At 40.6% G+C, this 24515-nt stretch overlaps 1 protein-coding gene across 6 annotated transcripts in view; it reads left to right on the forward strand.

Moving 5' to 3' along the window:
* Positions 1-24515, forward strand: part of Tubgcp5 (tubulin, gamma complex associated protein 5) — a 37335-nt gene continuing 12820 nt past the window's right edge. The window contains exons 1-15 of one of the 6 annotated variants that reach the window (NM_146190.3): positions 1-216; positions 1774-1827; positions 1915-2023; positions 4708-4804; positions 5339-5418; positions 6505-6640; positions 10457-10571; positions 11171-11260; positions 11929-12022; positions 12459-12705; positions 14387-14589; positions 19309-19424; positions 20736-21004; positions 22334-22532; positions 23115-23303. In NM_146190.3, the coding sequence (NP_666302.2) occupies positions 71-216; positions 1774-1827; positions 1915-2023; positions 4708-4804; positions 5339-5418; positions 6505-6640; positions 10457-10571; positions 11171-11260; positions 11929-12022; positions 12459-12705; positions 14387-14589; positions 19309-19424; positions 20736-21004; positions 22334-22532; positions 23115-23303 (2144 nt within the window). In that variant the 5' untranslated portion in view covers positions 1-70. Of the gene's footprint in view, positions 217-1773; positions 1828-1914; positions 2024-4707; positions 4805-5338; positions 5419-6504; positions 6641-10456; positions 10572-11170; positions 11261-11928; positions 12023-12458; positions 12706-14386; positions 14590-19308; positions 19425-20735; positions 21005-22333; positions 22908-23114; positions 23304-24515 lie in introns of those variants that run through there. The other 5 variants (NM_001360874.1, XR_882029.3, XR_003946456.1 and 2 more) reach the window with 5 other exon arrangements.

The raw sequence follows: 24515 nt of genomic DNA on the forward strand, positions 1-24515 counted from the left end.
GCCGGGACGGGCGGAACTCTCGCGAGAACAGTCGCCACTTAGCAGAGATCCTGATAGGTACGCCGCGGCAATGGCCCGGCCTAAGTCGTCCGGGAGCCGGATGGACAGACAGCTGGAGCATGATGTGTGCGAGCTCGTCCGGCAGGTTACGGGGCTGCAGGACGAGGCGGACCCCAACTTCCAGCTGGCCCTGGACTTCGTCTGGTCCAACTTCAGGTGTGGGATCGCGGCTACGAGCTGAAGTCGCGCGGGCGGGCGGGTCCGGGTCGGGAGTGCGGCCTCCGGCACCCCTGCGTCTGCTGCAGCTGCTGTGCCTTGGTTTCCCCTTAGGTGCCCTTGCGAGAAACCCGCAGTTGCAGCGGCACATTCCTAGAGAGCTGTTGACTCTGCTCACCCGCACGCAGTACGGTGCACATCAAAAGTCATTTGATGGCTGGGAAAGTGAATTTTTAGCGCCAAATTCTGATCACATCCTGTTAGGTTTTTTGGGGGTTTTTTGTTTTGTTTTGTTTTTTGTTTGTCTCACCAACCCCCCTCTTCTCTTGCTCGGACCACTTACAAGTTTCCCCGCTTCTGTGTCCTCCCTTTGCATTGCATAAAACAAATTCAAGTTCTACTATTGAGCAACACATAGCATGTCTAGTAGAAGTCACCCTAAACAGTGAACAGTTTGTCAGACTGTGATCCTGATTCTAAGCGCAGGACGTGAGTGTCTGCCTAGTTCGTGAGACTACAGACCTCTCAGGTTGATGGGAAGCAAGCCAACGATCCAAAACCACAAGTGCAATTTCTAGTTATAACCTATAGAAAGAACAAGGATTCAAAGAAGTCAGGTAACTCGAAAAGCAGATGTACCACAAGTATTTTTTCTAGTGGCAGATAGGAGGGAGGGGATAGTCATTTTAGAGTTGGGAAGAGACATAGATGCTGCATAGTATAACAGAAGTACTAAAAGCATACCTATAACACTCTGTCACCAGTGTCACCCGTAGAAAACATGTGGCAGTCACCTTGTGTTACAGTTGCTTTATTTCCACATGTTGTTCGTTGTTACATTAATGACAGCCTTTGGTCCCACTGCTAAATTTTAGGTTTTGTTGTTGATGATGTTATGTGTATGATTTGACTCTGTGTACACGTGTGCATGTGTGTGCCTGGTGCCCAAGGCAGCTGATCCCCTGGAACTGGGATTATAAACAGCCTGTGGGTGCTGTGAATAGAACCTGGGGACCCTGAGCAATGGCGTGGGCTCTTAACCCCCGAGGCATCTCTCCAGACCCTTTCAAAGCTTTCTAAATATTTGATAATTGTACATGAATATGTTTGCTTTTCTTTGTATTTCATTTTGTACATTTAGCAGAATTATTCAGAGGACAAATGTTAAGATTTCACTGGGCTTCTCTCTTACATTAAAAAGACAAAGAAAATCCAGTCACAATGATGTATGCCTATAATTACATCAGAATTTTGCACTAAAAAGTATACCCACTTGGGTGGCTCAGGCAGGAGGATTGCTGTGAGTTGAAGGCTATCCTTAGCTTCCTAGTGAGCTCAGAGCCACATAGCAAGATCTAGCAAAAACCCTAGGAAAATATGTTATACTGAACATAACTGTGGGACATATAAAAAGACAAAGGAGCCAGAGGACAGGTTGTCAGGGGTGTCAGACATATGCAGGGACATGGAGAGCTGTGACTCAAGTATACTTAGCTACCTGACAGTAAATACTGCCATGTGACACTGACATTAAAAACTGTATTTTATCTTTACCAGATTTCATCGTTTCTTGGATGTCAACAGTCACAAAGTAGAAAAAACAATAGAAGGGTATGTTGATTCTCTGTCTATATGTATTCATTGATGCGTTCTCAAAAGCTATTTAGGTACTAATTGATTTTTTTTTTAACATTTTAGAATTTATGAAAAATTCACCATTCATTCTGATCTCAACAAAGCTGCTAGTTGGAAGAGATTAACTAAGGAGTTCCTAAATGCATCTCTTCCCAGCACAGAGAAAATAAAGGTAAGCCTTCAGCCGTGAGCTCTCCAGTTGTAGTCACTCTTGTTGCTGTTGCTGCTCTTTGTCGTTCCGAGACAGGGTTCTGTGACGCTCTGACTGTCCTGGAACCCACCTTGTAGACCAGGCTGGCCTCAAACTCAGAGATCCCACCTGCCTCTGCTTCCAGAATGTTGTGGTTATAGGCGTGGGCCACCACTGCTCACTGCCGGGCTTTTGCAGTCACTCTGTGCAGTATAATTATCATCACTGTGTTATCTCTTCATGAACGCTCTATTTAGTAGTATCCCCTGACTGGAGCAGGGCCTCAGAGAGAATGGGGTAGCTGTGGCCTCAGGTTTGGTAGGACATAAGCAGTGTGCTCTTGTTTGCTGTCTCACTTGGAATTTACTACGGTTACAGAAATCAGCACTATTTGGCTACCTTGAATTTCTCAGATAGCAGCCGTATCCCAAATGTGCTTTTATATTATGTCAGGGGCTCCAAGGCCACCCTTAGGTACAGTGATTTGCTACAAGAATTCTTAGCACTAGTGTCTTCTTAGTCTAGCATCATCATTTCTATCGTTTATTACCATTAACTCATCTAGATTCCAGTCAGGAAAGAGATGACTAGAGCAGAAAGCAGAAACGAAGCGCATGCATGATAGGCTATGCCTTTAGGGTTCTGTAAGTGTCATCAAGGAGGTTCTCTCACTCAACACCAAAGCTGCCTAATGATGTACTTCTCAAAAGGCTAAGTGATGCCTGGTGAAAATTAAATGGAGATTACTTCATTTGTTGTGTGCTCTGAGGGTTTGTATTATGTGCACATGTGCTCTACTTTGTTGGTGGTGGTGTTTATTGGGTCCTTTGAGAATTTCATACAGTGAGTTTTGGCCATATTCACTGCTACTCCAACTCCTCGTCATCCCTCCATACACACCCAATTTGTGTCCTTTCTTATTCTAATGCATAAAATTTTCATTTGTGCTGCCTCTGTAGTCATGAGTATGTGGCCTTGTACACCTGCCCTGTTGTGGACAGAGAACAGTTTCTGTCTCCAAAACTACAAATCTTCCACATGATGAGCTGTACCACTCTCGGGCACACAGCCAAAGGACTCGATATTCTGCCATTGAGGTTCCTGCTCATCCTAGTCTTTGTTACTCTCACAATAGCCAGGAAGTGAAAACAGCCTACTATCCTACAGCTGATGAATGGATAATGCAAATGTAGTGTATTTATATAGTGGAATATTATTCAGCCCTCAAGAAGAATGACATTAGAAAATTCACGAGCAAATAGAGCTAGAGATCATCAAGACCCAGCAGAAAAAAGATCGCATGCTTTCTCTCATTTGTGAATGTTAGCATTGAATCTTGTACCTGTTGTCTTAGTGTAAGGAAACAGAGAACCGGAGGGTTGCAAGTTCAAGGCCATCTACATACCAAGGCATACCATCAACATACCTAAAACAAAGCATTTCCTGGCTACATTGACTGAAGTTCCAGATTTCCTAAAGAAAAGCCCATAATTCTTCAAAAATACCAATTTTTTTTTAAAAAAAAAAATAGGACAGTATGATTCTAGATGTGAGCTTTCCCTATTATTAACCAGTTAAAAATCCTAAGAACTGTTAACTAGCAGTTGGCTGGCAAGCCGTCCATGAAAACAAGCCTTCTTGGAGAATGTTCAAAGCTTCGGCTACTTGGATCTCCATTAACTTTTTCTGCATAGCTAACATTACAGTTTAGACATCAGTGCTATGAACAAGGAAAGACTCAGAAATTTGGGTCATAGAAAGGCTAACATGCAAAAATAGTACTTTTCATTAGATAGATTTGATTGGTTTATGAGAGTCATAACAAAGATCTGTTGAAACTTGAAATGTCTTGGCAGTGTGGTTTCTAGTGAAAGAAAATCAAAAGACTTTTAGGTTTATTTAAAAAAAAAAATACTGACCCCCTCCATAAGATAAATGCAAACTTAACACCAACAGGGCTGGAGAAATAACTCAACAGTTAGGAGCAACTACTGCTTATCCAGAGGACCTGGTTCAGTTCCAGCACCACGCACAAATGCCTGCCTGTAAGTCCAGTTCCAAGGGAGCAGCACTCTTCTGGTCTAAGAGAGTGCTGCATGCATTTGCTGCATATACACACATGGAAGCAAAGTACCCATACACATAAAATAACAAGTAAATCTTTACAACAAAGGCCAAGAGCATCTTTGACTTCTCTGAGTGCAGCAAACAGGTACACTTGTACTCCGTGCAATTATAGATGTGCAGTATTTGTGCTGAATGTAAATGTGATTCTTATAGAGGTTATAGTCAAATAGGCAAACTGTTAGATATGTTTAATCTTCAGGATGCATATTGCCACTGGAAAATAACATCACTTAGCCATAATGTCATGTTCTAGAGAATTATATTACAGTTCCTATAGAAATAAAATCTTTAACCCAGTCAAATGTCTTACACTTGTTAGAACTAGGGAACCAAACCTCATGTGACTTAGACTCCTTTTATGTAAACGTTTGAGTTATGGAAGAAGTTTAGAGAATACAATTTACCTTATGATAACTCATGTTTCCTAAAATGAGCAGGTGTGTAAACAAGTGTTGTGTAGCTCTTTCATTACTCAGTCTGGCTTCAGAAGCACTTACCAACCTCCGGCTGATTCGCCTGTCTCTCTTTTTATTTTAAAGACAGATGCACATTATTCCATACTGTCACTCCTTCTGTGTCTGTCTGATTCTCCTTCAAACAGCAATTATGTGGAAACACCGAGAGAGAAAGAAGTGGGTATGTTACCAGATACAAATTTATTTTATTACGTATACTCATCGGGATTTTTATTAAAAGCTAAAAATCACAGCCAAGGCTATACAGAGAAAGAAATTATTTCTTTTGCTTAGGATGAACGCAAAATTTCATTTAAAATATAAGCTCTGGCTTTTTGAGTTCAGACTTTTATTTTACAAAGAGAAAACTCAACACTTGAAGGTGAAGTAATTCAAATGGTTAAGACTGTTTCATGTAGCCCAGGCTGGCTTCACACTATGTAGGTGAGGATGACCTTGAACTACCTTAAGGTCGAGGATTACAAGTGTGAGCCACTTTGCCCAGCTGTCCTTCAGCTCCATACATGCTAGGTCGACATCAGCTACTTCCTAGTCCCGAGTGTCTCAATATTTTCAAATTTAGTTCCTTGAATGTATTTTTAATTTTATGTGGGTTTTCTTTTTACTTGTAGTTTTATGGGTTTTAGCGTTGTTGAGGTTTTTTTTTTCTCCCAGATATTTATGATAAAACTGAGGTTCCTTTGTTAAATTGTAGAAAAGAAGGATGATTTTGACTGGGGGAAGTACCTGATGGAAGGTGAAGAAATTGGCCTTGGTCCAAATATTGATACGCCGGTAAGTGGCTTTTGTTTTGCTGATGTAAATATAAGTACTTGCCCACGTGGCAGCAATAGTTCTAGTGCAGCCTTCTGCCATAGCACATGCTATTTAACAGGAAATCTCTTCACTAAGCCAGTGAGTCTGGCTCCTCTGCATGCTGAGAAGACGCTCCTGCAGGTTGTCCTCTGATCTACACATGTGAGCCATGATGAGCATACACACTCTAAGTAAAATGCAAAATATTAACATTTTAGCGATGTGGATTATGGAAGGTTTATTAATATTCTGGGCTAAGTCAGTGTATGTCAACATTATTTACATATTTAATAATAGATTATAATTATTTGGTGTTGTTTTAAACAGAAGTAAAAGGAGAAAATTTTCAAATTACAATATCCTTTCCCAAAATAATTATTTTTAAGTAGGTCAGTGCAATAAATGTACTAAGTGATTAATTATATTTAGTTCCTATTGTACTTTTAGTCAAGGAAATTGAAAAGCATGTGTTATTCTCAGTCACTGCTTCAAAGCAGTAACACGTGTGGGATTCTTTTGAAATTCATTCGTGGCTCTTGCTGCTTTCATTCACAGACATTTGAACTCACATATTGACCACAAAAAGTAAATCTGGCTGAGTTGAAACTAGAAACAAATTAGCTTTCACTAGCTCTTCATGACTCATAGAAACTTCTGTCTGCACTCTGCCCTTCCTCGTCACCTCAGTCTTTATCTACACTACTCCCATGCTTGTAGACATCATAGACTAAGATCTTCAGTTTTGTGTGTGTGTGGGGGGCTGGTTTCAAGACAGGGTTTCTCTGTATTGCCCTGGCTGTCCTGGAACTCACTTTGTAGACCAGGCTGGCCTTGAACTAAGAAACCCGCCTGCCTCTGCCTCCCAAGTGCTGGGATTAAAGGCGTGCACCACCACGCCCGGCAGGCCTGTGATTTTTATCACCTCAAATCAGACTATCACCATTATGAAAACTTATGAGATGAAGGCGGCTTTTGCTTCTCTTCAGAAATGTTCTACATTTTTAAGCCTAAGTCACTCCAATTGTTACAGTCTCAAGTGTAAGATCTTTTTTCTCCTTAAATCAGAATTGGTCTGAAGACAGTGATGATGAAGATGCACAGCAGCCCTTGAGCAGAGAAGACTCTGGGATACAGGTAGACAGGACCCCATTAGAAGAGCAAGACCACAACAGAAAAGGGGGGCCTCAAGTCTGCTGGGAAGGTATTATACATGGTTCAGTGCTGGTGATTTCTCACAGGAGGTCTCGGGTGACAGGCTGATGACTGATGGCATTGATGACACTATCGCTGAGCTCTGACATTTCCAGTACAGTGCTTCTCAGCACTCCTAATGCTGCAGCCCTTTCAGGAAGTTCCTCAGGCCTTGGTGACCCACAGCCATGACACTGTTTCCTTGTTACTTCAGAACTGTAATTTGCTACTGTTGTGAACCATAATAGAAGTACCTGCTGTTCAAAGTATCTTCTGTTACCCACAGGTTGAGAGCCACTGTGCTAATTGATCTTGAGTGTGCACCTAAGAAGTAGCTCTATAACTCTTATCCCTCTGTCAGCTCAAAAAGGAAACATAGCACTAATAGTCTAATAGTTTTAGTACTATTTTATTTGTAGTGGGGCTGCTATGTTACTGTTTATACCATGTACAAGCCTGGTGCCCACAGAGGTAGAAGAGGGCATCAAATCCCCTAGAACTGCAGTTACAGATGGTTGTGAGCCACCATTTATATGGCGCACACTTGGGCTCTCTTCAAGAACATCCAGTGTTGTTAACCATTAAGCCATCCCTCCAGCCCTAGAATGTAGTTTTTCAGTAGTAGTTCTGATAACTTGGTCCTAAATGCATTCTTTGTTGTTATAAAAGGGTTAACCTTTCTGAAGTTAGTAAAGGAAGAAAGTTTACTGTAAAGTTTGTTTTTTACTTGAATGCTTATCTTTTCATCTGTCAGTGAGCAACTAGGATTGGTAGAAATTTTAGAAAATACTAGATTAAGATAAAGAAATCCTATTATACATATTTTGTCCACTGTTATTTCTGAATGCCAGTCTTAATACCCCTTTCCTGTTTTAAACAACTGTTCTAATTTATTTGCTGTCTATATGTCAGTCATTGTTCTGCATTGCAAACATTTAGCCTATTGGTATGTTAAATTACATAACTGGCATTTATATGTAAATCTTGTTTGCTTACCTTTCCTTAGATCTGCTAAGATCTGTCCATATTAGCGTGGGAACGTCTCTTCCTTAGTTCTTAAACTGTCTGAAGTTTGCAGTTTGTATTTCCAACACACTTTCCCTTGATGATAGGCCCCAAGTTACCTCTTCTCCCCAAGTTCCCAGCTCCATCTGCTCTTGTGTGAGAATTCGGCTTTGATATTAAGTTCCTGCCTCCATAATCTCCTAAGTATTCAATTAGGTCTAGGGAATTGTCTGTTTGCACTTAGCTGACAACTTGTTTTTTAAAGACTTCACATAGTTGTTGACTTGATTCTTCTGTGTATTCCTTGATAATTGCCATCATTTACTTGTTCCAGTGGAGTTTGGGTTGTTTCTAGACAGGGTCTCTTTGAGTCCCTTCTCTTCCCTCTGACTCCCGAGTGCTGTGATTATAGAAGTGTACCATCATGCCCCACGTCATTTGGTTTTGTATCTATTGCCTTCTCTGCTACATTTCTTTGCTGATGTTAGTTCTCAAGTTAAACATTTTGCAGATAGCTTTAATCATCTTGCTTAAATCAAAAATAATCTCTGTTCCTCATATTTTTCAATCAAACCAGTGAATTTTAGCCACTGAAGAAGTGGCTGAGCACTTAAGAGAGCATGCTGCTCTCCCAGGACCAGGGATCGGTTCTCAGCTTCCAGGTGAGCTGCTCAGAACCGCCTGTAATCCAACTCCATGGGATCCAGCATCCTCTTCTAACTTCTCCGCGCACTGCAGGCATACGCATACATTCACACACTCGCAAACTGTTACATAAAGAAACATTTAAAATCTTTAAACAAAACAATTTTTCAGGTGGTCAATGTTTGGTCTTGAAATTTTTGCTTAAAACCAACATTTTCCTGTATTTTTGTGAGGGCTTGTTTTATTATTGTTGCATTTGGGGAGGATTTATTTTCCTTTTTTTTAGGGTATTAAAATAATTGTATCTTTTACCCCTTTTCTTTCTCCAAGCCCTCTCAAATGCCTCCTCCTTTTGTTCTCTTTTAAATTCATGGCTTTTTTGTTATCTCATACTTGAATACAAACTACTTAGACTAAATGCTAATTTGTATGTATGTTTTCAGGGCTGACCATTTACATTTGGTATTGGACCACCAATTGGTGTGTTCTGTCCTGAGGAAGGCTCCCCCGTCCCCAAGCTCTCCGCATTCCTTGGTGGCTTGTAGTTCTTTGTGTAGGGTTGAGATCTCATGAACTTTCTCAGATGCACATTAACTTGTCTGTTGTTGTTGACCTTGTTCAGGTTATGTTCAGGCAGCCATGTTGGTGAGACTTTCTGAGGGGATTTACTGACATTCCTAGGATGCAGAACCGCAAAGCAAACTCCCTGTTTTTCTACAGTCTTTCTGCTTCCTCTTCTGCAGTGGTCTCTGAGCCTTAGATGCAGGAGTCTTGAAGATGCATCAGTTGGGACCGGGCTCTACAAATCTGCATTTTGGTTGGATGTCTTTTTCTATAGTTGTCTTCATCCGTTGCAAAGAGAGTTTTCCTTAATGAGAGATGAAGACTACACTTTCCTGACTAGACTCTGGATAGGATCACATTTGAATCATTAGATGTCTCCAGAGTCTGCTTTTTATATACCATGAGACTAAAGACTAGCAACATCATTGTTTGATGGTTTTATCTTGATTATGCATCAGGTTCTCCTTTGTACTTTATTACAGATCTTCTGCCACTTTAGTGTTTGTCTACCCAGGGACAGACTTGGTGTTTTGTAGCTTGTGGTTTTCTGTCTTAATGTAGAGAATACATATTCTATCCTTCACTGCTTTTCAAAATTGCCTTATCTCTTTGTGAACCTGTACTCTATGGACATTTTAGAAGCAGTGAGACAAATAATTCCAGCTGGATTTTTAGTTAGGGTTTTAGAAAATGTATAGATTTAACTTGGGGAAGCTGACAATACCTCCATTTTTCTCTAATCATCTTATATTCTGTTAGACTTTTCTTGGAAGTAAACATACTCTGCCACTGAGCCACCCCATCCTCTTAAGATTTGTGAGGTCTTTATTGGCCATGTTCTCTTTTATATTCTCAAGTATTCATCTAGTGCTTTCTGTGTCTCTTAGCAATTTTTTTGTTTTGTTTTTTGCTTTTTGTTTTTGTTTTTGTTTTTTTGAGACAGGGTTTCTCTGTGTAGCCCTGGCTGTCCTGGAACTCACTCTGTAGACTAGGCTGGCCTCGAACTCAGAAATCCACCTGCCTCTGCCTCCCAAGTGCTGGGATTAAAGGCCTGTGCCACAATGCCCGGCCCGCCTGTTAGCATTTTTTATTGTTGTGGATCTTGAGCAATTTGTTTTACTTTGATTACGTAGGTATAGAAGAACACTGTTGGTTTCTGTGGTTTGTCTGTGTTGGACATTCTTGGTGAATCTTCCTTGTAAATTTGGTAGTTTGTTGGGTTTTTGGGGGCTTTTTAATTTGTGGGCAGTAACAGTTTTATCCCCTCCTAATTCTTTTGGGTTTTCAAGACAAGGGTTCTCTGTGTAGTCTTGGCTACCCTAGAACTAACTAGACTAGACTTGGCGTAAACTCAGAGATCTGCTTCTGCCTCTCGAGTGCTGGCATTAAAGGCATGCACTGCACCACCTGGTCCTTCTAATTCTTAAACCTTCTATCTTTGTGACAACATGAGTAAATCTAGATCAGCCTTCTCACAGACTACACTGTGGCCATGGGAGAGCCCTCATAGACAGAGTTTCATCCCTAGGGAGCTACACTTTTGGTCAGGAGGAGGTGAAAGTACCTAGTCACTGTAAAAATTGATTGATATGTATTCCACTTTTTGTGGCAGATGAGCCAGATAGCCGGAGCTGGCTGGAACAGCATGTAGTTCATCAGTACTGGACAACCAGGCGCTTCCGAATTCCACACAGTGCACATCTGCACTCCAATTTAGCTGCTGTCTGGTAAGCTAAACTTCTTGTTTAATATAATGACAGAACAAACTTTGATGGTTAAAAATACAACTTTGATTTGTGATTTAAATCAAGTCTGGAATTGTAAACTTGTTAGTTTTAAACAAGTGTAGTGGAATGTATGCAAGAGTGCACATAACATCATGGTGGTAATGAATTGAAGGTCTCAGACACATTAGACAGCACTGTTTTGCTGACCTAAGTCTTACCTCCCTTGAGTAATTTCTAATTAATTTTAATATCATGAAATTACTAACGGTACTATGTTTATCTTCATTTTAAGTAGATTGGTGTATGCTAGCCTGTATCTAATTTCCATTTGAGTGCACTTACTATAAAATTACACTAATTTTTTTAAAAAAATTGCATAGTTTTAAGCAGTTGATTGAATGACAAAACACAATTGTAATTGCTCTGAACATGCTTCACTAAAAAGATTCCAGTGAATCTGAAAAACGAATATAGAGTGAACTTAAGGCATTTATTGTGTTTATTTGTTCATTGCTGAGTATAAAGTTGCATATAGTCATTGAGACGAGTAATTTTACTTAAAACTTTTCTGTTGACCTTTGATGTTTGCTCTTTAATAGGGATCAACACCTGTACAGCAGTGACCCTCTGTACGTGCCAGATGACAGGGTGGTGGTTACTGAGACACAGGTCATTCGGGAGACCCTGTGGTAAGATGCATCAGCCTGGGAGGCTGTACTAGTGACAAGTAAAATTGTTTTCTTCTGTGTTTAAGGCATAGACTCAAGATGTTCATTCTACTTGGAGGCTAGCAACAGGCCTTAGGGATGAATTTCAGACTTTAGGTTTCACTGTGAAGCATGTGTAATTTTGATAAATTCTTTCCCGTTTTAAATAATTTGGGATCGAGTTAGACCATCATTTTTGAATATCTGAATTTAAAGCAAGGTTTGCTGTTGACTCTTTCACTTGAAATGTGTCTGTGAGAGTTGTCTATGCTTGTACCCAACACTGTGAGTCTACTGCAGCCTCTGATGAGGTCTAGATGGTACTAATATTCGATCAAGATTCTTACAGTTTTAAACATGCAGGGGTATCTTTGTATCTTAAGGAATTTAGCGGCTGTGTCTTTCTGTGTGTGTGTCTGTCTGTGTGTCTCGGGGCGGGGGTGGTGGGGTGATTGAACTTATAAATGATGGTGAGATAAATATCTTGAGTCTTAATCCTGTGAAGTTTGACACTCTTCCCATTTTCGTGCAATTGACCCATTTTGCCCCCCAATTCTGAATTTTCAAAATAAAATTCTCAACTATACTTTAATGATTATTTTAGTAGACTTCAAGCATATTGATCTTGATCTTTTTTTATTTCATTTCAGGTTACTTTCAGGGGTGAAAAAGATGTTTATATTTCAGTTGATAGATGGGAAGGTAACTGTGAGAAACAATATTATTGTAACTCACTTGACACATGTAAGTATCTGTTGTTGCTTAAAAATTAAATTTAAAATTAAGCAGTCTTTTAAATGGTGGTGATATGCCTTTAGGGCATTTTACATTATCAAATTTATTGAATAAATTTTAAAGCTCTACAAAGCAAAATTAAGTTGTGCTTACTGGGCTTAGCCAATTCTTAAATATTTGTGACATTTAATTTTTATTTAATTTTTTTTCTTATATTCTATATCGAGAAAGCTGGATACTGTAATGATTTTTTTTTCTGTACTTTATGTGTGTTTTTAAAAAGTATAAGCCGTAATTCTGTAGTGTGTATGAACTGATTGTTCACTGTTTCTTTTAAATATGAACTAAACTCATTATGTTCCTTTGTCATGTATCACACAGTTTCTTTACAATTGAACCTGTGTAGAAGGCAGCTTTGAATACTTACACTTGACTTGTGTTATAGAGCTGTTTACGATCTGTGCTGGAACAAATAGCAGCGTATGGCCAGGTTGTGTTTCGGCTCCAGGAGTTCATTGATGAAGTCATGGGGCACAGCTCTGAAAGTCTACCACCGGGAAATGGCCCCATACCTAAGAAGCAACCTGACGCTCCCTTTAGAACCTACCAGGCCTTCATGTGGGCCCTCTACAAATACTTCATTAACTTCAAGGAAGAGCTTACAGACATTGAGAAGTGTGTTATCAGTAGTGGTAGGTCATCTTCTTCTTTTTTATTAATTCATAAAGCCACCTAACTCACTTGGAATATTTTTAAAGTTATTCAGTTATTGATAAAACATTTAAAAATTACATGGCAAATAAGTAATTCTTATAAATATATTCATTTTTAAAGTGATTTTAGGCCTGGAGAGATAGCACAACAGATAAAGACACTTGCCACCCAGCCTTACAGCCTGAGTTTAATCTGCAGGACTAGCATAATAGAGGGGAAAACCAGTTCTTTCAAGTTTTCCTCTACCTCCACATGTGCACTGTGGCACACACACATCTACCTCCCCCCGGCCCCAATACACACATGCATGTGCGCGCGCACACACAAATACGTAAATGAAATAAAAATGTTAAATAATTTTGAAGCTACCTTACATTTTATTTTTAAGACATTTGTCTCTAAAAACCCAAAATTACTGAAGAGCTTACAGTGATCATTTTTCTTGTTCCAGTTCCCCTGCCAGACAGGCAGCTTCTGCACATGCTTTTAGAGAGAGCTCCCTCGTTCCCTTCTACAGAAAACTGTTTGTTCATACCACACCCCAGTTCTCCGTGCTGGACACTGGGACTGCGCCCACTCTACGGTTGGCAGGACCTGCAGTGGTTACCTCTTAGACATTGCAGCAGTTACACACATGCACAGTGGAGCTGATACATCAAAGACTTTATGTAATAACATGTGACTTTTGCTAGATTTTTCTTTATTTCTCTACAAGAAAATATAGGGAAGTTTATACTCTTGCCGGCAGGGTCTTGTTATATATTACTAAACTTTTGTTCTTTACAAATATGACAGGTGTAAAATGTTCAACGAGTATGTGGTTTTTTTTTGTTTTTCCACCTGTAATTTTCTGTTTTGTTAATTAATTTTGTTTAATTAAGGACAGAGTAGCACAAAGAGTGCCCATGTTTGCTTGTCTCCATAATTATAACATAGAGTCAGCTAGGAGACTGCCATGTCACTGCGGCGCATTAGCCGGACTACAGGTCCAGCAGTGGGGGCGGCATAGCGCCCTTGCAGTCTGCCACTTTAGCACATGTATAGAACTGTACAGTGCCTTGATGTTCAGGGTAAGGAGCTGTGTCAGTGCCATCTGAGAACTTGGTTGAGCCACCTCTTTGTAGCTTTACCGTGTGTAGCTTTAGTTTATGTTCTTTACATGAAGTTCAGTGCCCTTTGTAATAACATTAAAGACCATTTGTCTTTCTTTTCTGATTTATGTCTTCCCATATACATTATTTTTGTCTGAGTTACCTTTTTCTCTCTGACTTATGGAAATTCCTTCTTTAAGGAAGATATGATATTAAAGATAATGGTATTAAGATATGATATTAAGGGGCTGGAGAGATTGCTCAGAGTTTAAGAGCATTGGCTGCTCTTCCAGAGGTCTTGAGTTCAATTCCCAGCAACTGCATGGTGGCTCATAACCATCTATGAGATCTGGTGCCCTCTTCTGATCTACAGGCATCCATACAGGCAAACCACTGCATACATAATAAATAAATCTTTAAAAAACAAGAGAAGATATTAAAACTTACCACCCTCCATCTGGCTGTGCCTTTCCATATGTCAAAGAAAAGGCATTATTAGCATCAGTATTATATGTTGGTCACAGATGTCTTTTCTTGCTATTCAGTTTGATTTGTTGATACTTAACAGATACAACCATAACACTTGCAATAGTGGTGAACAAGTTGGCACCTCGATTGGCGCAGCTAAAGGTCCTGGACAAAGTGTTTAGTACTGGAGTGGCAGAAGTTCCACCTGATACTCGCAATGTCGTCCGGGCATCTCACCTGCTTAACACCCTGTACAAGGCCATTCTTGAATATGACAATGTTGGCGAAGCCTCTGAACAAACAGTATGTTGGACTTTTGGGTGAACTAAAGTGCATGATGAAAAGATAGAACCTGTATAATTCCTTGTTAAATGATGTTTAACTCATGGTATGTCAGGCAGTTGTTCAAAGTTCCACAGCTTCCAAATGTATGGCTGGCTTACCAGCTTTAATTACCAGAAGAGCCAGGAGGATGAAGCAAAAGGAAAGCAAGAAGTGAAAAATACCTATGTGACTTATACAGATAATCATTTTAAAAAACAAAACAAGACTTTACATAAAACACAGCCAGGAATGGTGGTGCACACCTTTAACCCCTGTACTCAGGAGGCAGTAGTAGGCAGGTCTCTTGGGTTGAAGGCCAGCCTGGTCTGTATGAGAAAGTATAGCCCATGTAGAAAGGGCTACATAGTGAGACCCTTTTTAAAAAGGAAAGAGATCACAAGTCTATGACCTGGAGTGTCTAAAGTGGTCACAGTGTGTAACAGACTTGTACGAGCTAGGGGTGGGACATTTTCAGTATAAATGTATTTAATGCTCTGAACTTACATATTAAGTGGCTAAGATAGTTGTGAACATGTGAAGTCAGAGGCTGAGGGAAGAGGGCATGAGTCTGAGGTGTTGCTAGGCTGCATGGGAAGACCTATCAAACACAAGAGACTAGGCTGAATTGTGTTAGAAGAACAAATCCAGTTAGAGGCTGCTTGGTAAGGTACTGCTTTGTTCCAGTGGCTGGTGGGACTCTTGTCTTCTTTCCATTTAAATGTTGAAGTTCAGAACATAGACGGATTTGACTTTTTTCATTTATGCAGTATTTATCCTATTAGTAGCCAAAGGAGAATAAAATAATTCTCTCATTCTTTCTTGCTTATTTGGGAGTAGAGGTGGGAACGCATGTGCCACAGCATGCCTGTGGAGGTCGGAGGACTTGAAGAACTTGGTAGGATCAAAGTCAGGTTATCAGGTTAACAGGCTTGGCAGCACTATCTCCACTAAGCCAAGTAGCCAGCCCCATTTTCTCATTCTTGGTTGACATCTTACAATGGTACTGTGTAGCCAGTGCAGCCATATGCCTCTGCCTTGGCTGTGTCAGGTTCAAAATCTGATCTTCATTCAAGGAGATGTCTTAGTTTGCATTTGCTTTCAGTTGCTGATAAATACATTGACCAAAAGCAACTAGAGGAAAAAGGGGATTATTTGGCTTAAACTTAAACACTTGAACTTACAAGTCCATCATTGAGGGAAACTAAAGTAGGAATTTAAGGCAGGAACCTAACGGCACGAACTGAAACAGACAGCATGGAGGAATGCTGCTTGATGTCTTATTCTTTGTAGCTTGCTCAGCTTACTTTATTAAACAACCTAAGGCCACATGCCTAGGGTGACACCACCCAGAGGGACTGGAACCTTCCACATCAATCATTAGTCAAGAAAATGTCCCACAGACTTGCTTATGGGCAATCTGATGGAAGCCTCTTCTTAAGTGAGGTTCCCTCTTCCTGATGACCCTAGCTGTGTCAACTTGACAAAAGCCAACCAGCACAGTTGACCCCTTATCTATTTGACACACAAGTATGTCAGTATTAAGCCATAACCTCGGCTTTCTTGTTTATCTCTAAGATCTTATCCTAACAACACAAAAGAGTATAACTTCAAAAATTCAGTCTCTTTAAAACATAAAGTGTCTCTAAAATCCACAATCTAACTATCAAGTCCTCCTGTATGCGCAAAATAAGTTACATCTTACTCTGAGAGGGAGGAATCAGGGCACCCGCATAGTATGAGCAAAGCAAAATCAAACTCTTTTTTTTATTTAATTTTATTTGTAATTCATTTTTTACACTTCATATTCCATTCCCTGCCCCTCCCCATCCACCTGCTTCACATCCCACACCTCCTCCCCACCCCACCTGATCTCTAAACTCCCTGGGGCCTCCAGGCTCTGAGGGTTAGGTGCTTCATCTCTGAATGAACACAGACCTGGAAGTCCTCTACTGTATGTGTGTTAGGGGCCTCATATCAGCTGGTGATTGCTGTCTGTTTGGTGGTCCAGTGTTTGAGAGATCTCGGGGGTCCAGATTAATTGAGACTGCTGGTCCTCCTACAGGGTCGCCCTCCTCTTCACCTTCTTTCAGCCTTCCCTAATTCAGTAACAGGGGTCAGCTGCTTCTGTCCATTGGTTGGGTACAACTATCTGCCTCTGACTCTTTCAGCTGCTTGTTGGGGCTTTCGGAGGGCAATCATGATAGATCCCTTTTTGTGAGCATTTCATAGCTTCAGTAATAGTGTCAGACCTTGGGACCATCCTTGAACTGGATCCCTCTTTGGGCCTGTCTCTGAAACTCTTAATAGTATAATCTGGGATCCAGTTACAATTTTGGGGGCTCCAAAGAGCTTAGGCATCTCTGCCTCTTGGGTTTTGCCATTTAAAGCACATAGCTCACCTTATAAGTTCAGGTGAGCTTCAGTTCACAGATGTTACTGTGCTTAGCAGTTATCCCCGTGTTCTGGAGTCTCTAATGCAGGAGTTCCTACAGGTTGCACTTTCCCCAGTAGCCTCCTGGCTTCCCTATAGGGAGTCTGGTTCTGCCAAAAAGTGTCAAGCCTCCACCTCTCTCCATGACCCAGTCAAATCCTGGGTCTCCACTGCAACTGAGACTACTCTTACCAATGGCCCCTCCTTGCTTCTTATGGTACAAGCCTCAGCTACTCTCCATTTTGTCCTCATGCCTTTAAAACCAGTACCACAGGAGAGACACTTACACATGACCAAGTTTGTCAAAAGCCAGATCTATATCCAGGTATACTGAGGAAGGCAAGATGTGGCATCAGCAATTGGGGTCGGTGCTGATAGTAACTGGCTCCTGCACCCCTGCATGCCACCCGCTCCCCAACCCCACCCCAAATCCTGAAGGGGATTTATAGTACTACCACTAATAGTGCTGACCATAGCAAAACTTAAGTATCGGGCCAGGCTTCTCGTCCATTCTTAACTCTTAGTGGCCAGTGAGAAAGAACAGGATAGAGAGAAAGTCGTGCATATTCTCTCTCTCTCTCTCTCTCTCTCTCTCTCTCTCTCTCTCTCTCTCTCTCTCTGTGTGTGTGTGTGTGTGTGTGTGTGTGTTGTACCCAACTACTCGTGAATTTTACAAGTGTACACATGCATACATGCAAACACATTTACATACATACATACATACATACATACATACATACATACATATAGCAGAATCCCAACAACCACACTTTTTTTTTTCTTTTCTTTTCCGAGATGGTTTCTCTGTGTAGCCCTGGCTGTCCTGGAACTCACTCTGTATACCAGGCTGGTCTCGAACTCAGAAATCCGCATGCCTCTGCCTCCCAAGAGCTGGGATTAAAGGTGTGCACCACCATGCCTGGCATCCAACAACCACACTTTTTTTTTTCTATCTCTCAGCATTTTTATAACTTCTTAGACAAAAGTTCTTTTTAAAAAATTACCTCACAGAGAGAATGTTACACAAAAGGGAGTTACAGAAGGGTGTTGATAATAAGTTGAAAGCAGTGTTTATTTCTACAGGCTCATCGTAATCCAAAACAGTTTCACATGGCCTTGCTTTATCGTAGTGCAAACGTGTAGCCTCATCCTTGGGCCTGACCTAGAATGAATATTTTCCTGCGTCACAAATTTGCCCCAGGCCTGTTTGTCTTCTTGGTGCACTTCATAAAAGCACATTTTACTCACTATGCAGCCTTTGCTTACTGCCTTATGAGGAAGAGGCCCTTTCTAGTCTCGATTCTACCTTTATTACATCTCTTTGGCAGAACAAAACCATGTCCTTAAACTTTCTTCCTAAAATTATTTGAATCAAATCAGGAATTCTAGAAAGTCATTAATAGATCTATACAGCATTATTATATGAAACACATCTTGATTATTGATCTGCAGGAAATCTGCCCAATAGGGTGAGCTGCTCATTAGGCTGTGTTATAATGGCAGGAGCCGTCTCACCAGCCCCCCTCAGTGACTTTCATAGCAAAGTTCCAAAGTCCTTGCACAGTCTTCCCCAAAACAGCGCAGTCAGGTGGCGCACACCCATAGTCTGCTCTCTGGTACACAAAACAGCGCAGTCAGGTCATGCACACCCATAGTCTGCTCTCTGGTACAGTTCCTGCCTTAGATCGCTTTCTCTTGCTGTGAAAACAGCAGCATTGAAGGACACTTGGAGGGAAAGGTCTGACTTATACATCCATGTTATATAGTTCATCATCCAAGGAGTCCAGGGCAGAAAGTCAAGGCAGGAGCAGAGCAGAGCAGAGCAGAGGCAGGAGCTCCTCATGGCTCGCTCAGGTTTCTTTTTACAACACAGGACCAACTGCCTAAGAATGGTACTACCACCATTAATAGGCTGGGCCTCCACATCAGTCATTAATCCAGAAAATACCCCACAGCATCGCCTGCAGGCCAGTCTGAGGAACACATTTTCTCAGCTGAGGTCCCCTCTTTCCAGATGACTCTAGCTTGTGTCGAGCTAACAAAAAACAAATCAGTGCAGGAGGGCTCTCGTACAAATGAAGAATGTTATATTTATCCCTATTTAGACGGATTTCCAAGTAAGGATCTGGCAGTTTACATTTTGAGAATTGCAGCTTCTTCGTTTCAAAATGTATAGGCGTTTTTAAAGGTGTTTCGAAATGTTTAAGCTAGCTCTTAACCTAGTAAGAGGAGCGCTGAAGACTAACCAGACAAGGTCTCGTCCTTAGGTCTCCCTCCTGTTCTCTCTCTGGGTGGAAACAGTGAGGCCCTACCTACAGACGGTAGATGAATGGATCGTCCATGGACACCTATGGGACGGCGCAAGGGAGTTTATCATACAGAGGTGAGGCTTTGCATAGAGTTCAGGGGATTCTGAATGCAGGCATTTACTTGCCACCACATCAGACCAGAATCTTAGTTCTTAGTAAGTTGTACATGTAACTGAGAAGGTGGGTTGCTGAAGCACGGGCATGTCCTACTCTTTCTTTATAAGGAGATGTCAGGTCCCAACCAGCTAAAAATATCCTTGAGGGCTGGAGAGATGGCTAAACGGTTAAGAGCACTGACTGTTCTTCCTTCCAGAGGTCCTGAATTCAGTTCCCAGCAACCACATGGTGGCTCTGAACTACCTATAATGGGATCCAATGCTCTCTTCTGGTGTGTCTGAAGACAGCGACAGTGTACTCATGTACATAAAAAAATCTTTAAAGATATCCTTGAGTTTTATAGCAGTTCACATCTTTTCATAACAATTTATATTTTTGAATGGTACTTAAATGCTTCCTATGAGATAAACCAAGATGACAACCACTGTTATAACCTACTCCCATTATAAGTTACCAGTAAGATATGACAATAGTATAGAATATGACTTTGTGACATTTATTTCTTAAAATAAGTGACATATTTTCTTCTTAATATAATATTTAATAAAGCAAATAAAGGAAAATGTTAATCCATTTACAACAATTTCCCACTAGTTAATTGACTTTTCTGAACAAAATCCTAAGCTGGAATGGAAAACTATTTCTACTTTTTTTTTTTAAGATTTATTTATTTATTTTATGTATATGAGTACACACTGTATGGATAGTTGTTAGCCTTCATCTGGTTGTTGGGAATTGACTTTAGGACTTCTGCTCACTCCCGTCAGTCCTGCTCAACCCTAATTGCTCTGGTAAATCCTGCTTGCTCTGGCCCAAAGATTTATTTAGTATTGTAAATAAGTACACTATAGCTTCAGATGCACCAGAAGAGGCCGTCAGATCTCATTACGGGTGGTTGTGAGCCACCATGTGGTTGCTGGGATTTAAACTCTGGACCTTTGGAAGAGCAGTTGGTGCTCTTACCCTCTGAGCTATCTCACCAGCCCCCTATTTCTACTTTTCTAAAGGGAACTAAAGTAGTTCATATTCAGTTTAACTTTATTCAGGAAAATATTTCATTTAAATTTTAATTCAATTGCGAGTACTTACTTTGTACATTAAGCTGAATGAAGATAGATAAAAACTATTCCATATTGAAGATCACTTTACTAGCACTTCATATTGCTATGGTATAGAATGTCTGAACAACTCATCTAAACTAAAAGCTAGTATACTATTGTTTTAAAGGAAAAGAAATTAACACCTAAAGTTCTTTTGAATCTCCTTAGGAATAAAAACGTTCCAGTAAATCACAGAGACTTCTGGTATGCAACGTACACACTCTATAGCGTATCTGAGAAGACAGAGAATGAAGACAAAGTGAGTGACAGTGCCAGTGCCAGCTCTGGCAGTGACCAGGGGCCCTCGAGCAGACAGCACACCATGGTGTCCTTCCTGAAGCCTGTCCTGAAGCAGATCATAATGGCTGGCAAGTCAATGCAGCTGCTGAAGAACCTCAACTGTGCAGAGGGCCCTGCGTGCCAGGCAGCAGCCAGAGGTAGCAGCCTGCTTCTTCTCTGCATGACTTCTCTGGCCTGCCTTATCTTTTCCATTCACTCTTGTCATCCTCAAATACAGAGTGGCCACAGCTGTTTGTGTCAGTAGGAATTATCACTGTGCTTTTTGTTTGTTTGCTTGGTTTGGTTTTTTGAGACAGCATCTCTCTACATAGCCATAGTCCTAAAGCTCACTGTGTAGGCAAACTATAATGGGCCAGTGTTGATAGTGTCTTTTCCAGTGAGACTGACTCCTGTAAGTCTTCCTGTGATCTTATACAGTATGGTAGTAACTTAACTTTAAGTACACTGCTTCAAAGAGTATTCTGTTCACAACAGAATTAGCCTTTAGACCATGAGAGATTATCGAAAATGTTCCGTTTAACTGAGAATCAAAAATGGTTTTGATGTACTATAAAGATAAAACATCTGAGTTCGAGGCCAGCCTGGTCTACAGAATGAGTTCCAGGACAGCTGGGGCTACACAGAGAAACCCTGTCTCGAGGAAAACAAAAAACAAACAAACAAAAAAAAAAACAAAAGAAAAAAAGATAAAACAAAAACAGAGATAGGTCTTTGTAGATAATAAAAAACTTATCAAGCTCTATAAAGATAAAATTCATTCTTAAACATTTTTATTTACACATGCACACATGTGGGCGAGTGTCTGTGTGTCTGTATTTTCTATATCTATGTATAGGTATGCCTATGAAGGCCAGAGAGGGCACTGGAGAGCATTGGACTTCTTTCCCTTTTTAAAAAAATGATTTATTTATTTATTTTATGTATATGAGTGTTCTGTCTGCATGTACACCTGCATGTCAGAAGAAGGCATCGGATCTCATTACAGATGGTTGTGAGCCACCACGTGGTTGCTGGGAATTGAACTCAGGACCTCTGGAAGAGCTTCCAGTGCTCTTAACCTCTGAGCCATCTCTCCAGCTCAGCATTTGATTTCTCAAAGCTGGAGTTAGCATGCAGTTGTGGGCCACTTGAAGTGGGTGCCAAAAACCAAATTAAGGTTCTCTGCAGAGACAGGTTGCTTTCTTAGCTGCTGAGTCATCTCCTCTCCACCCCAACCTCGTCATCCTTTTTAAAATATATTATGTCTCTGTGAGTATATGCCACAGGTAAGGGTGAAGATGGAGATGAGACGCAGGCATTAGATCCTCTGCAGCTGAAGTTAACAGGCAGTTGTGAGCTTTCTAATGTGGGCTGGGAACCGAACTCTGATCCTCTGGAAGAACACTTCGATGCTTCTCTCTCCAGCCTCTGAAACTTACTGAAACTTGTTTGGGGAACAGAATTCATCCTGTATATTTGTATTTCAGATGCAGAAAGAAAAAGCTTATATACCCTCTTTCTGGAATCTATACAGTTACGTCTTCAACATGGAGAAGATTCTGCTCCACACATTGTTAATGAAGATCAAACAACCAAAGAGAACCTTATAAAGATGCAGTCCATTGCTGAAAGGCACCTTGAGCTAGATGATATTCATGACCCACTGTTGGCCATCAACTTTGCAAGGTGATAACATACACACTACATTTCAGTGACTGAACTGGCAATATCTACGCAATGCTTTGTAGTTGTTTCTGCCAGGTAGACCTTTCCCTCCTTAAAAACAAAACCCTTCTTCTTTCTAACAGATGACTACAACAAGATGTTGTGTTCACCTATGTCCAGTGCATAGTTTTGCTCTTGTTAACAAAAGCAAACAGAGGTGACTCAGCTGACATCTCTCTTGTACCCTAGCAACCCCTAGGAACAGTGTTGCTCACCTAGAATATAGGTCCAAATAAGCTCTGTACTGCCTCCCTCTGTATTTATTACATGTGTTTGGGGCCTAGAATTCTGTGAGGAACTTAACTCCAGTGGAATAAACCATTCATTAATACCCTTCACCGTGTATAGCACTAATGACGGACTAATTCCAACACACTGACTCTAATGCAGCAGTGATCTAGAAAGGATGTACTGAGGAAAAGGTTTCTTCTTTCTGTAATGATTGATCATCTGAAGCGAAAGGTAAAAATGGGAGTCTAGGTTTTGCTTTATTAGAATTGTGTCTCATAAAAATGAAGACTCACTCCCATTTTAATATTGAAGGTTGTATTTGGAGCAGAGCGACTTTCACGAGAAGTTTGCTGGTGGTGACATATGCGTGGATAGATCATCAGAGTCTGTGACCTGCCAGACTTTTGAATTAACACTGAGGTCTTGCCTCTATCCTCACATTGATAAGCAGTATCTACATTGCTGTGGGAATCTCATGCAAACCTTAAAGAGAGATTTCAGGTAAATTAATAAATAAACAAATAAGAAGAAAGAAAAGGGCAAGTTAACTCTGGAAGTAATAAGTTGTTAATAACCAGTGGATTCTTTTCCCCTCCTTTTCCTTTTTTTTTTCTTTCATTCTTTTTTGATTGTGTCTATTCTGTAAGACAATTTTTGATGTCTATATTCCAAGCAAACTTTAATTAGAAAATGGATACGTATTTGTTGACAATCTTCTTTTGAAAAGAAGAATAGCCAGGCAGTGGTGGCGCACACCTTTCATCCTAGCACTTGGGAGGAGAGGCAGGTGGATTTCTGAGTTCAAGAACAGCCAGGGCTGCACAGAGAAACCCTGTCTTGAAAAACAAACAAACAAAAAAAAAAAGATCAGTTAATAGTCAAGATTTAAGTATATTGTGACTTTAATTATTTGAAGATCTGTGTCAAAAGAGTTACCAAAAGAAAGAAACGCTCAGAACATGCACAGTGTGCTCTCAGAAGAACAATATAAGGTACTTGATAATAGATAACCAGTTCCAACTCCGACTGATTTGTATCCACACATAGGCTCTGTAAAGTTGGTAGAGTTAAGAGTGCTAGTTTGCTTTCGATTGCTATGATAAAACACTGACCAGAAGCAGCTTGGAAAGAAAGGATATATTTTGCTTACAGCTCACATTTCATCCTTGATGGAAATGAAAGGAGGAACCTGGAGGCAAGAGCTGAAGCAGAAAGCAGAGAGAAACACTTCTTTGGCTTGCTCCCTTGACTTGCTCAGCCTACTTTCTTATCTAACCCAGGACCACCATCCCAGACAGAAATGGCATGGTGTACAGTGGGCTGGGTCCTCCTTATCAATTATGAATCAAAAAAAAAATATCCTCGCAGACTTGCCTACAGGTCAGTCTGATGGAGGGTTTTCCTAACTGAGGCTTCCTATTCCAGGATGACCCAAGGTGTGTCAAGTTGAGAAGAACTAACCAGCATATTAGGTTAAATACAGAGCTTAATAAGTAGGATATTTAATACGGTAGAATCTGTCTTTTCCTTAATGCTCAGCAGAAGACTGAAATGAAATATTCCATGTAGTAACTAAGTCAATATTTATATGGTGGAATTTTAATTAATTTTGTTTCATTTTTGTGATTGTCAAAGTTTTGAGAAGAGTGACTATTTCTAATGTTAGTGACTGTTTTACACACATCTGTCTGACAAGTGACTGTTGGTGTCTAA

Source organism: Mus musculus, chromosome 7, assembly GCF_000001635.26.
Source record: "Mus musculus strain C57BL/6J chromosome 7, GRCm38.p6 C57BL/6J".
NCBI classification, from domain to species: Eukaryota; Metazoa; Chordata; class Mammalia; order Rodentia; family Muridae; genus Mus; species Mus musculus.